Genomic DNA, 13,130 nt, shown 5'->3' on the forward strand with positions numbered 1-13,130 from the left:
CTCTCTCTCTCTCTCTCTCTCTCTCTCTCTCTCTCTCTCTCTCTCTGGAAAGAAATCAGCTGTTGATGGACCCCACAGTATATGAATACTCAAGACTGTGTTTCTCCTTTCTTAGTGTCACCTTTCTAGAGGATCAAACAGAATGTCAAAAACTGTCCCCTAGTATTCTAGCCACATCAGTACAGATGTAATTGTACTTGGCAGCCATAGGGTGGCTCCTATATCTACTTGGATTTAACCTTGGTCTTTTTAATTCCATTTTTTTTTGGGGGGGGTGTTTCGAGACAGGGTTTCTCTGTGTAGCCCTGGCTGTCCTGGAACTCACTCTGTAGACCAGGCTGGCCTCAAACTCAGAAATCCACCTGCCTCTGCCTCCCAAGTGTTGGGATCAAAGGCGTGCGCCACCACCGCTCGGCCCTTCAATTCCTCCTTATTCCCAAGTATTCTGGAATTAGGGGAGGCCCCCTCACGATCTTGAAAGGTAGGTTCTATGGATGGAAACAAGGTGGCGAGCTTCGCACACCCGTCTAAAGGAGATGCATTTGTCCTTCTCTTTCCTGTCCTCTCCAACAGGCCCAAGAGGCTCTGTCTGGGGAGAGGATGGTCATACTCACTCTTCGTTGACAAAGATGAGTTCCACGGAAGTTTGTCTGTTGCTTACGCTTATGTCAACCCCTAAAGTGTGTAAGGAAACACAGGAAGTGAAAACTAAGGCTGGAGTGGACCCCGTATGTGGAAGACCGGGGCTCAGGGCAGGGGACTGGCAGGGGATTTGGGCGGGAGGATGAGCCCCAGTGAACTGTACCCATGAGCTCCGCCTCCTCAGTGCTGGAGTTGCCCGCCACCAGCTGTTCCTCCTCGGCGTTGATCAGCTCCTGCAGCACCGCCTCCACAATGGGCATCACCATGGCCGTGGTGGAGGTGTTGGAGAGCCACATGGACAGCATAGTGGTACAGCACATGAAGCATAGCAGTAGCCTGGAGGACAGGACAGTTAGAGCAGAGCATTATCCTGCTGAATTGTGATGCTTATGACCCCTAGGTGCTACTCAGCTTCAAACTCCCAGAGCTTGGTGCAGAGGAACCCTTTATTTTAGCTTTGGTCTAGCAAACAAGTCCCATAATGTGACTAGTGACTTTGGCCAGAAAGAAGGCTTTTAAAGAAGGAAGGGATAGCTTTGATAGAAAGGTCCCAGGCTATGGACTCAGTGGTTGCTCCCTTCTCTCTGTGTGGACGTTAGGTGGAGCTCTGTGGTGTGTCTCATGTGCATAAGGGGATTCTTTCCCCTCCCCCTGCAGCCAGCAAGTCTAGGGCACCCCATGCTCTGTGCAAGTCAGCATAGTTATTTGGGAGCAAACAGAGATAAATGCCTGGCACTTGGTTCTCCCACGACTTGTCCCAGTGCCAACTAGCTGCAAGGATGGCTGCAAAGCCACAGAAGTCTCCCCCTGTCGCCGCTTGTGTGCGTGTCTCCAGCTGGTCTCTGAAAGAGTCAAGCTTGGAGGAGCACAGAACAAAAATAACCTTCAAAAGATTTCCCTTTGACTTTGAAGCACGGTGCAAACTGTTGCCTGTGCAGACCTGGGGCCCGTTGCCTAAGAGAGGTGGAGACAAAGATGACTTGTTTATATTTCAGATGACTTTGCACAGTCTGGGGACAGCACATGTGTGGATTGTGCCCAAGCAGGGATGAGTCCTGGCAGTGTTTTGTTTAAGCTGACAGCGACATAGCTCTTATGTTTGGTGCACCCGCCGATAGCGTCCTGTGCCGGTACGAATTTGCTGGGTGGTGTGGTAAACAGGGAAGAAGGCAAACAGACAGGTGAACATTCTTGTTGAGGAGTATAAAGTCTTCAAGAGCTATGCAGGGGCTGGAGACGTGGCTCGGGGCTGGAGTGCTTGCTTAGGGCAAGCGCATGGGTTTGCTCCATTCATTCTCCCCACCTCTCCCCCAGTACCACAAGGGAAACAAAACAAAACAGAGGAGAGACAAAGGAGCCACAAGGCCCCACTATGTTGGAAGAAATGTCCCCGTGTGCCTAGGAAGCTGAGTGGGCAGATGGTTGTAGGGCCTGTGTGGATTAAGCTGTCGTTAGCAAGGCTCTGCTTAGCAACCTGGGAGGCAGGGACAGGATTCAGAGTCCCAACATTAGTCTGAAAGACTAATGCTGAAAACAATGCTACATTGTTTCTAGTCTGTCCTTCCAGCTGGTGAGGCAGCTTACATCGGACTGGTGAGACCTGTGTGTGAACTAGGAGTGGAGAAAGGGAAGAGGAGCGAAGGAGGTCTGGTGCAGCGGAAACGAGGCTACGCTAAACTGTCCACTCTGCCGCCCTCACGTATGCTGTGAGGGTGAGGATGTCCCCTTGGTGGGCCTCTTAATGGCAGAGTGGAAGGAGAAAGAAGGAGCATGTGAGGCATGGTCGGAGACGACAGGCCTGATGGATCTGTGGTCTGAAGCGTTCTGCTCCACTGCCCTTAGCAACTCAGGTAGACGGGAGGAGATACTCATGGCTTCTTAAATGACAACGAAAAGCCACCTAATTCTTTGATCTGTGTGCACTCTAACCTACAGGCAAACATTGAGAAACTGTTTCTGTTGGTCCACTTTGTGCTTTTTAACAAGGCCCTCAGGTGTCGCAAACCCGCTGTCCTTGCTGTTGTCCAGGTTGTCAAGAGAATTCCTTAAATTCAGGTGATAGTAGCATCAGGGCTACTGTTCAGATCTGTATCCCTCGGTTATCGGGATCTCTCTCACAGGTGCGGGAGGTAGGAGTCCATCATTCTGATGTCATCTCCCACTCGGCAGAGGAGCTCAAGGACACCTCCTGCTGTGACTCGGGTCACTGCCCCAGGACCCCACACGTGACTCACATGCCAGGCTTGGCTCCAGCCATCAAGACCATGCGCAGGGCGATGCGCTTGTGTAAATTCCACTTCTCCACAGCTGCTGCCACGCAGATGACGCCCACCAACAGCAGCGTGGTGTTCTTGAAGTACTCAGCCGCCACCTGTAGGGAGGTCAGGAAGGCCGGTCACCAGCCGGGAGAAGGCCATGGCCAGTACAGTGTGTTCTCAGAGTCAGAGGCTTGTGAAGCAGGAGCGGGGGTGGGGGGGTGGGGGGGTGGGGGGCTTATTCAAATAACTGAGTATTTCCTTATCTTCTTCAGCTCTGAGATCAAACCCAGGGCCTTTCCCATGCTGGACAAGCATTCTACCGCTAGCTAAGACAGTTGATTATTTAAAAATACCAACTCGGGGGCTGGAGAGATGGCTCAGTGGTTAAGAGCACTGACTGCACTTCCAGAGGTCCTGAGTTCAAATCCCAGTAACCATATGGTGGCTCACAACCATCTGTAATGAGATCTGATGCCCTCTTCTGGTGTGTCTGAAGACAGCTACAGTGTATTCATATATAATAAATAAATAAATCTTTAAAAAAAAATAGCAACTCCACTAGGTGTTGGTGGTGCATGCCTTTAATCCCAGTACTCGGGAGGCAGAGGTAGGTGGATCTTTGACTTTGAGGCCAGCTTGGTCTACAGAATGAGTTCCAGGACAGTCAGGGCTACACAGAGAAACCCTGTCTCAAAAACTAAGAACTAGACTTACTGCCACACTCAGTGGGATAGAATTCTTTTTTTAAATTTTTATTTATTTATATTTATTTTATTTTTTGGAGGGGGGATAGAATTCTTGAGGGTGCTTTTACAATTTGATTTCCTTTTCTCCTCTATTTCACTCAAATGAGAAAGAACTGATACATTAATAAAGAAAGAATAAAGTTATATTTTTTATCCTTCACTTTAGTTAGCCCTCCCTTCTTGTCCACATTGTCTCCCCTGTACATCTCGCCCCATTCTTGTTAGATCATTCTGTTCCCAGAATTCCTTTCTTCACCACTCATTCCCAGAATCCCTTTCCTCGCTGCCTGTTCCCAGCATCCCTTTCCTTATCATTTATGTCCTGCTACGTTCTCACTTGGAACATTCCGTCTTCATCTCTGATTGTACATTCAGAACAAACTTCAAAGCCAGGTTCAGGCCTGGTGCCCTCCAGAACACCTTCCTTTGCTTGTAGCCTCTGATTGCTCCCTGGGGACACTATTAATTCCTTGCACTGCAGAACACTCAGGGCTAGGCTGGGATTGCAGCTTTAGTTAATTCCACACACCATGGAGTGCTCGGGGCAAGGCTGAGATCAGGAGTGTACTGCGGGTTGGCTGAGTTTTTATATCCACCTCTTCAGTCTTTTAGTAAAACCTTCGGATTGCCAACAGCGAAATAACATGCAAAAGCAGATATCCAATAACTAATAGTCACATAGTTGGAGGATCCATGGCAGAAAGTGGGGAGATGAATTTTCAACCTAAAATGTATTTTAAGGTGACAAAGCAAGAACAATTTTAACCGCAGGAAAAATAATCGAGCTGTAAAGGACATTTACATATAGTAAAATATGTGGAAGTCATATATATATGTATATGTGTGTATGTGTGTGTGTGTGTGTGTGTGTGTGTGTATCTTCATCCACATTAGGAGTTATCTTTTGATTATTGAATGTAAAAAAGTTGAGGGGCTAGGAAAATGGCTTGCTGGATAAAAGTATATGCCAGCTGGCCAGAACCCATGTTAAAAGCTAAATTTGGTAGCATTCATCTGCAATCCCAGGACTCCTGTCGGGAGGATGAGAGGCAGAGACAGAGTCATCCGGAAGCTCTTGGGTCAGCTACACTGTCACATTGTGGCAGAAACAAGAGAGACCCTGCCTCAAACAAGGTGGAAAGCAAGAACTATTTCCTTAAAATTGTTCTCTGACCTCCATACGTACACGGTGGCATATACACACATGCAGTCATACACATACATGCACACACATGCACATGCATACACAGGCACATACACAGTCATGCACACACACACAGACACCTCCCCCCACCCCAAATCCAGTTAGTTACTGACTGGAGAGTGAAGCGAGACGCAGTGGGAGGTGTCAGGGAACATAGCGCTCATCTGTCATAGTGAGAAGTGTCATCTAGTAATGACAACAACTAATGCAACAGCGTGTCGGGATATGGTGATTAATGCCAAGGGGTAGCCGAGTTGGAAGGTAGGGAGTCTGAGGCTGGATGGGAGGGACTCGGTAAAAGAGCAGTAAGGAAGGAGTCTGCTGGCTTTCACGGTAGGTTCTCTGTTATCACTCAGTTTTAAACTTTGTTCAAATAACCCAACACGGCCACAGCAAAAGCACCCGCTCCATGGCTCTTCATTCTCTTTTGTCCCATGACAATCTCATTGGCTTGAGTTGACATGATTCATGCCTGTAACCGTTTTCTAGGAGGCAGAGACCTGTGCTTCTGGTGGACCTAGCTCTTGTCCCAAGCTTACCTCTCAGCTGATCACGGTCACTAATGGTCCTAGGGGCCATAGAAGGTCTTCTACTGTGAGTGGCTTGAATCCTTTCTGGGAAAGACACTGACTTAGGAGGAGTGAGCATAGCTGGATGCTTGCAGGCTCACTGTGGGGATCAAGTACCTTTCTAGTTTCTTTCTTAGGCCTCTGTGAGTTAGCTTGGGGACAAGGTTGTATTTTCCTTTGTCTGCCAAGGGGGAACCCCATAGCAGACATGAGACATGGAAAGTGTGGGGAGCAGTCCCTCTATCACACCACGATCCCATTCTCTGCTGGTGAAGAGTTGATGAAACCATAACTTTTTTCCTGGGAAGACTGGTAACAATGTGTTCTCTGTTTCTTTGGCATGTGACATCCCATAACACCAGTTTGTCTGTGATGTCTTTTAGAAGGCTCAGTGAATGCTATACAGAGGTAAAACCTTTCTCTGGGTCCCACCCAAGAGTAAGAGGAGGAACTTCAGGTAGACTAGGGCACCTTCCCCATTCCATGAATTTCACAGTTTGCATTTGCTTGCTCTTCTGAGTCCTGCACCTGTCTGTCCTATTGGACATATACTGGCTGAGTTTAACTTTAAGATGAGCAAACTCAGAGCGTTTGAGGAACATGTCTTAGGTCACAGTGCAAGGGCAGAGGCAGGTATCCGAGCACAGATGAAGCTGAAACCTGCGAGGTAACATGCTGTATAAGGTGGGTCAACTGGAAACCAGTTGGGAGCAGACCAGTCAGTGTCCAGAAAGCACTGGCCAGCACACGTTTCCAACCCTCACACTCACAGTCCTGACCCTGGTTGTAACTGCTGAGGCCTGGTGCCAATCAAAGACTCGGCTCCAGTATGTTATTAGCTTTGTGTTGTTTTCTCATTGTTTGATGGGTTTAAATCAATTCAAATGCCCTCCCTGAACTCTTGTATCTGAGCCAGGGGCTCTGGCTAGAGGCTGTGCATTCAAAGGTAGCATCCTTAAGTAGAAGGAATGAGAATTCCAGAGCCAGTTACCCTAGGAAGATTATGCAACCCTCCTCAGTTTTATTCTGTAAATGAAAAACAGGATTATGTAAATTCCTACCTTGTAATGTTGTTGCCAAGATTAAATGCCAGTTGCAAACCTAGCTAGCATGGCCTGCCACATCAACAACCAGGATTTCTGGTGCCTCTTCCTGTTCCTGGGTACTTGCTCAAAACTGGACCTAGTCTGGGGAGATCAGCAGCACACTGAGCAGGCTCATGAACAGAGCAAAGCCACCCACAGGCCTGCTGTTCACAATGGTAAATGAAAACCTTGCTCAGGGGTGGTGTCTACAACCTTTCTAGTGCACTGACTTCTCTTCCACTGTAAACTTGCTTATTTAGAACTCCTCCAGGGAATCTCCAAGTCTCCAGATTCCTGAGGATTATCTTAACCACTTTCTAAAGCATGCTGCAGTGACAGTTTTGGAACTTTGGCCCAGCAGTGCCCACACAGTGGCGAGCACACCCGACTAGCTGCTGTCAGTTCTGACTCTCCCTTCCCCTGTCCACATCTTACACATTTTCTGTCTTAGTCTCAGGCCATGCAGTGTCCTTTATCAGGACAAACATCCTCAGCCATCCTTTCCCCAAGTTTCAGTACTCACTGGCTTGGAAGACTTAATAGCAGAACCTGTTAGAGTTACCTGCAAAGCAGCACTAGGTTCTAACAGCACTCCTCCCAGGAAGAAAGCACACGGATTTGTGATGAGTGTGAGCAGTCAATGCTTTCTCTGCCTTTCGGTTCTCTGGCTTTCCTCAGGCTATCACACTCTTGACCTTGGAGTGAATAAGTGTTTTTTAGAACAGATGGGTCCCCTTGAAAAGATGCCATTACAGAGGGGTACAGTGAAGAGCCTGGGCTCTGGAGATTAGCCAGTGGCTGTTACCCCTGCCTCACTCCCACCTGTCTCACCCAGGAGCTGCAGGCTCCATGACAAGCTAATGGACTCCATAGTGGTCCCTCTGGCCAATGAAATAGCAACAGCAGAGATATATAACTCACTAAATAATAGTCATGGCCTTGGCGGCCTTGAGTGAGACAGAACAGCTGGGCCCTCAGACGGATCAGCAAGAAGTACTTATTAAAGAACTCAAAGCCAGGGGGTGGGGAGTGAGGCTAGGGCTCTGGCAGGCCAGCACAAGCAAATGAAGGAAATAAGAGAAGAAAATGTCAGGAAAGACAGACCAGACCTGGAAGGGATCCTTCCAGGTTTCCTCAGTGAGAGGGACTGCTCCCAAAGAGCTATCAACCTGTGGGACAGGATGCCTATTGACTAGTCTTGTGTTAAAGAATTGCAGATGAGACCTTAATTAGTTTTAAATATTACGTTACCTGGACACAAATCTACTGATGACTACCTGGACACAGCCATCTGTTTACCTGCAGTTTTACTTTCCTGTGGTTTTAGTGACTCGTGGCTAAGAGTAGTTAACAAATATTAAATGGAAAATTCCAGAAACAATCTCTACGTTTTAACTTGTATTCTTCCTAGAGGAGTATGAACTCTCCTGTCTCGCATTTGGCCCATGGGCTATCCCCATGTATCTACTCTGTATAGGCTGCTCCCCCACCAGCCGAATAACAGCTATATTAGTCATTACAGTCACTGGTGTACTGTAGTAGCACCTGTGTTCAGGTGACTCATAGTTAATGGTCATCCTAAGGCAAGGAGTGGCGTGAGACAAAGGTGGTGGCAGGCTTGAGCTCCAGAAGGACACGGGAACTCTGGCTGTCGGTGGTGAAACTACAGGGCACCAAGCAAGATAATTTATCTAGTATTTGATGTTCCATGTTTCTAGGCAACCAGAGGGTGACTTGGGACACAGTCCCTATGTATAATGTATAAGGGTGTGTGGGAAGAGGACTGTGAAGTATCACTTTAATTAATTTTTAACTTTTTTTTTCTTTTTGGTAGTGGGAGGAAGGAGATTGTGGCTCTCTTCCAAGAAGTCTGAGAATGGAAATCCAGATATAACTTCATCTTGCTATTTTCCTCACAAAGAATGTGGGCTTTAACCTTTCTTGGGGATATCCTCCTGGGGGGCAAACGGATGGCCAACCCCTTGTTCTTACCTGGTTCTGTGATAGGCAGTTTCACACCAAGACCAGCACAGGGGCCTCACAGTGCCCACGGGTAGGGCTGGGGTCAGGTTGAGGTGGGATAGGGTAGGTACTTCCAACTTGGCAGGTTTTACAATGCAAGCAAACTTCTCACTGAGCCCAAAGCTTGCTAGTTTTGTTTTCACCAGATTGGCTGGCCGAGTCCCCCAAATTCACCTTTCTCTCACCCACAGTACTAGGGTTCCTAACACCTGCAGCCATACCTCATAGATGCTGGAGAACTGAACTCAAATCCCCTTGCCCCAGAAAGTTCTCTAACTCACTAAACCATCTCCACAGCCCCAGTTTACATTTTATGTTGAACTGCACTCATAGCTATTTTAGGGTGCATGCGGTCTGAGGGCCACAGGTTGGACACATCCAGAACTGGACGCCTGACTCAGCTCTCCATTAACACTGAGCCCTGTCAGAGCCAGGGACAGTACATACCCTGGCTAGTGTCTAAGGAAGACACCATGGCCGCCAATGTCTGCCCCTCTCTCTGCCGTGCCCTACAGGCTGTGATGTCATCACACTGAGAATGTCCTGCAGGGCCTCCGGCTCCTCATCACCTGATCTTCCTTCCTGGGGACACACTGTTACAGCAAATTCTAAGGGTAGCCGGGGGAAGGAAATGATCAGGGACTAATCTAAGCAACTGGCATGCTAGGCTCCCACTCCCTATTCGAGTAGGCTTCGCTCTTTCTCCTCTTCTGTACATTGAGTGTTTTAAGATTGGGTCTTGTGTTACTCATCTGTAATACCAACTGAGGCAGTTAAAAGTTTGATTAAAAGTTTGAGGCTAGCCTTGGCTACATAGTAAGATCCCTTACCCCTCAACAAATAAATGAAGAACTACAGAAAGAAAAAAAAGAAAGGAGAAAAAAAGGTACTGCTGCTTATAAAAATATTTTTTGGGGGGTGGGGGTGCTGGAGAGATGGCTCTGTGGTAAAGAGCATTTGCTGCTTGTCCGGAGAACCTGCATTTAGTTCCTAGCACTCAACATCAAGTGGCTCACAACTGTCAGTAACTCCAGCTCCAGGGGATCTGACAGATCTCTGGCTTCAAGGGCACCTGCATGAATACAACACACATAGACTCACCAGCCATACACTCATTACGCGTACGTGAAAAATTAAAAATTAAAAAAGAAACAAACACGTAAGACTCTTCCTTATTACGAAGATCTAGATGGGTATCCAGGAGACCTCAAAGCTGGCCTAGCTGCCATATGGCTGGAGATCCTGACCTTATTCTCCAGTTGCTGATCTGGGAGTGTGTGAAGTGCTCAGAGTAGCAAGGCTGAGAGGCAGGGGCTGGGGTCTGAGATCAGGTATGAAGTTTGGTCTGGTGTTGGCTCAGAAGAAGTTGTTTTCTTCCACAGAAACATGAAATTAGCCTCAAAGGCTACAGGGTGTACGCAGTTTGACATGAAATCTGAATATGAAGGTCACCTGAGGCTGATGGACAGGCTGAGTTTTTGGCCAATGGCCCACCTGACCTGCTGCGCGCACACCTGATCTGCAGCCCGCATCCCCGAAGGGCCTGCATGCAGGAGGAGGGTCAGCCTCCATGTGGAATAGAGGCTTTTCTGGTCTTGAGAGTCGGGTGGGGAATGCCTCCAGGGTTGAACAAACAGAGATAGCCGGGGTTTGTACAACAGGCAGGCATCCAGAGGGTCAGAAAGACTGGGAGCCAGCAGGGAAGCAGATTGATGACATCAGACACCAGCGGGACATGGCTGCTATCCCAGTGGGGGTCGCCTCCAGACTCTCTTGCCCTGGTAGGACCTTGAATCTGAGTGAGGCTTGCCCAGTGGCTTGCAGTGCAGGGACACTGGCATACTGACAGGAGAGGATGACAGAAGGGGTTTGTGTACAGTCAGAACATGCAAATACTATTAAAAGTAGTTTCTGTGCCTGGGCTTCCCAGTAGTAAGGGTGAGAAGACTTTTAAAAGACAGATCTAAGATCAGTAAGAATCACAGTGGAGTCCAAACAAACAAAATGAGATGCAAACACCAACTAAAATCCAGGATGGAGTCCTGCACACCAGCAGAGGGAGGTTTTACTGGGTGCTCATGGGAAGATTGTAGGAGGTATGGGGGAGAATGTTTGGAATGTTACCCTGTAATTTCAGCTCTCTGGAGGCAGAGACAGGATGATTGTTGAGGCCAGCTTAGGCTAGACACAAAGACCTAGTCAAAAATTAAATGGCAGAATCCTAAAGTCAAGGGGACTTTAGTGTCTGATCATCTGCCAAGGCACAAAGTCTATCTTTATTCTAGTGTCCCTGATGTGGTCATTTGGCTCAAATCTTCTGGAACAGGAATACGAGGACTGTGCCCAGCAACCAGTTCCTCAGTTTCCCTTATGCACGGTACTTATGGTAGGGAGCTCCTTCAAGCCCTGCCATTGGTTTGTTTGGATTGAGCCTGCCATACTAGGCACAGAAGCCAGAAAACATGTCTCCCTGCATTGTTTCTTCATTCCCCATGCTTTTCAGGATCCAGATCTTTGATGTTCTGACCAACTCACCTCTGGAAGAGCTCCCTGTGCAGACTGAGGTACTGTGCCCATCAATTATTAACCAAATGGAAGCTTTTGGTACAGATGGCTCAGGGACCAAGAGTTCAGGTTTTAGAATTACATACCCCTAGACACAAGACCTGGTTCTATTGCTTACTAACTGGGCAACCTTGGGTAAGTTACTTAACCTTTCTGAGCTGCAGTTTCCTCCTCTATAAAACAAGGGTAGAAAACAGTGGCTCCTTTTTGAAGATTAAATAACACAGTGCCTGGAGATGGTGCTCCATGGAGTCTGGCATAAAGCGAACAGGTTGGGGAAGAAGCTCCCTTCCCCAGTTCTGTGGCCAGAATCTCGCATCTTATTTTCAGCTCCTGGGCTGGGATTTAGGCCACTAGCTCCCCTGGTCCTCTAGTCAATGGGCTCACAGCACTCACACCCAGTGTCCCCCTGGGACTCCTGCAGCAGCAGCGGGTCACGGAATGTTTCAGTAGCATGGTAGAGGCAATTCCTTACAGCAAAGCCATCTCTTTCTATGTCTGCATCTACAGCTACAGCTATCTTACCCTCTTATTGGACGGATTCTGTTCTTCTCCAGTGCTCTGACTCCTACAAACAGTTTCAGGTGGAGGGGAACTCAGGAAGGCCAGAAATAAGACTTGAGTGGGCAGAAATGGCGTATTTACTTTGCTCATCCCGCTGGGTACCGTACCATCCTGAATGGAAGATCTAGAACTCAGAATCCCAAGGGAATGATCTAAAGGACTAAAGCTACAGGCCCAGGGCCGGATAGACCCATTCACATGCTTTCATGGAGACCAGGATCTTTCCAGCCACAAGGAGCAACAGCAACTGAGAACTGAGGCCCGAGGGCACTGGGACACAAACAGGCCCCGAGACACTACACATTCTGGAGAATGTGTGTCTACAGAAGGCTACATCTGTTACATACTACTTAAAGAGATGCTACGTACCATCTTGATGAAAACATCAAGCTAGCTCAGAGGGAAGAGAGCTACTCTTAGGTGAAGTCTTCAGAAACATTTTACCAGAGTGTAACTGAGTCATAGGGCTTTAAGGGTGAAGGAACGGAGAGGACAAGTCTCAGCCAGGGGAGGGAGGAGCAGGAGCTGGTTAGGCACGGCATGTATAGGTGACTTGGAGGCTCCTGGGGAGAAATACCTTGCTTTTCCCTGTGAGCCATGATGCTGGTGTAAGGGCATACCTAGAGATGGAGGAATGGGTGTTTCTGCTGTAGCTATCTGGCCCACAAGGAGATATTACCTATGTCTTCTATCCTGTTAACATTTTCCTTTAATCTGAGCTATGGTCAGCTGAACAGACCATATTTGGACTAAGCTGTTCCTTATACCCCAATTGCTAAATAGACCAGTCAAAACCACCTAAAGATAGGGGTGGATTAAGATTTCTGCCTCAGGGGCTCAATTTTTCTCCTAAGCTACGTGTCTCTACCCTCTCAAACCTCCATCCCACAAACATGGATCAGGTCATGCAGTTGGTCGAGCCAAGTCGGCAGTTTGTAAAGGACTCGATTCGGCTGGTTAAAAGATGCACCAAGCCAGACAGAAAAGAATTCCAGAAACTCGCCATGGCCACAGCGATAGGATCTGCTGTCATGGGCTTCATTGGCTTCTCTGTGAAACTGATCCATGTCCCTGTTAACAACATTATTGTGGGTGGCTGAGTCCCTTCTCATCATGGGACGAGTGAACCAATCGGGGTGACAAGGTCATGGAGTAAAACGTTGCCTGGATGCTTTGTGTTTGTTGTTTCTTTCCATCTTCCTATGAGGTTTTTTATTTCTAAATCAAAATAATTTCAAAATTAAAAAAAAAGATTTCTGCCTCAAAAGAGAAAATACGTCTTCTTAATACCACTCTCCTAATGGATAGCAATACCTAATCAGACATGAAGGCTATTCCTTTCAAGATAAAAAGCCCCCTTCCCAAACCATTGCCTCCAAAGAGCCTCCTTATTGGTTGGCCTTCATGTCTGTGCAAAGGGGCCGGACTTGGATAGCTGTTGCCTAGCTTCCTTCCCCTTCCCCTCACCCCATGAA

The 13,130-nt window shown here is 47.8% G+C and overlaps 1 protein-coding gene, 1 long non-coding RNA gene and 1 pseudogene across 2 annotated transcripts in view; 2 read left to right on the plus strand and 1 right to left on the minus strand.

Annotated features, from left to right (window-relative positions):
- Positions 1-13,130, minus strand: part of Slc13a4 (solute carrier family 13 member 4) — a 42,023-nt gene that overhangs the window by 17,672 nt on the left and 11,221 nt on the right. The window contains 3 exon segments of the mRNA XM_028768416.1: positions 615-675; positions 806-978; positions 2,877-3,013. Of these exon segments, the coding sequence (XP_028624249.1) occupies positions 615-675; positions 806-978; positions 2,877-3,013 (371 nt within the window).
- LOC114622059 lies at positions 1,682-3,040 on the plus strand. Its single transcript, XR_003711536.1, has 3 exons — positions 1,682-1,772; positions 2,197-2,492; positions 2,763-3,040. It is a non-coding gene; the product is annotated as an uncharacterized LOC114622059 (long non-coding RNA).
- Positions 10,900-12,824, plus strand: LOC114622058 (annotated as a pseudogene).

This window comes from Grammomys surdaster, unplaced genomic scaffold (genome assembly GCF_004785775.1).
Source record: "Grammomys surdaster isolate TR1022 unplaced genomic scaffold, NIH_TR_1.0 186, whole genome shotgun sequence".
NCBI classification, from domain to species: Eukaryota; Metazoa; Chordata; class Mammalia; order Rodentia; family Muridae; genus Grammomys; species Grammomys surdaster.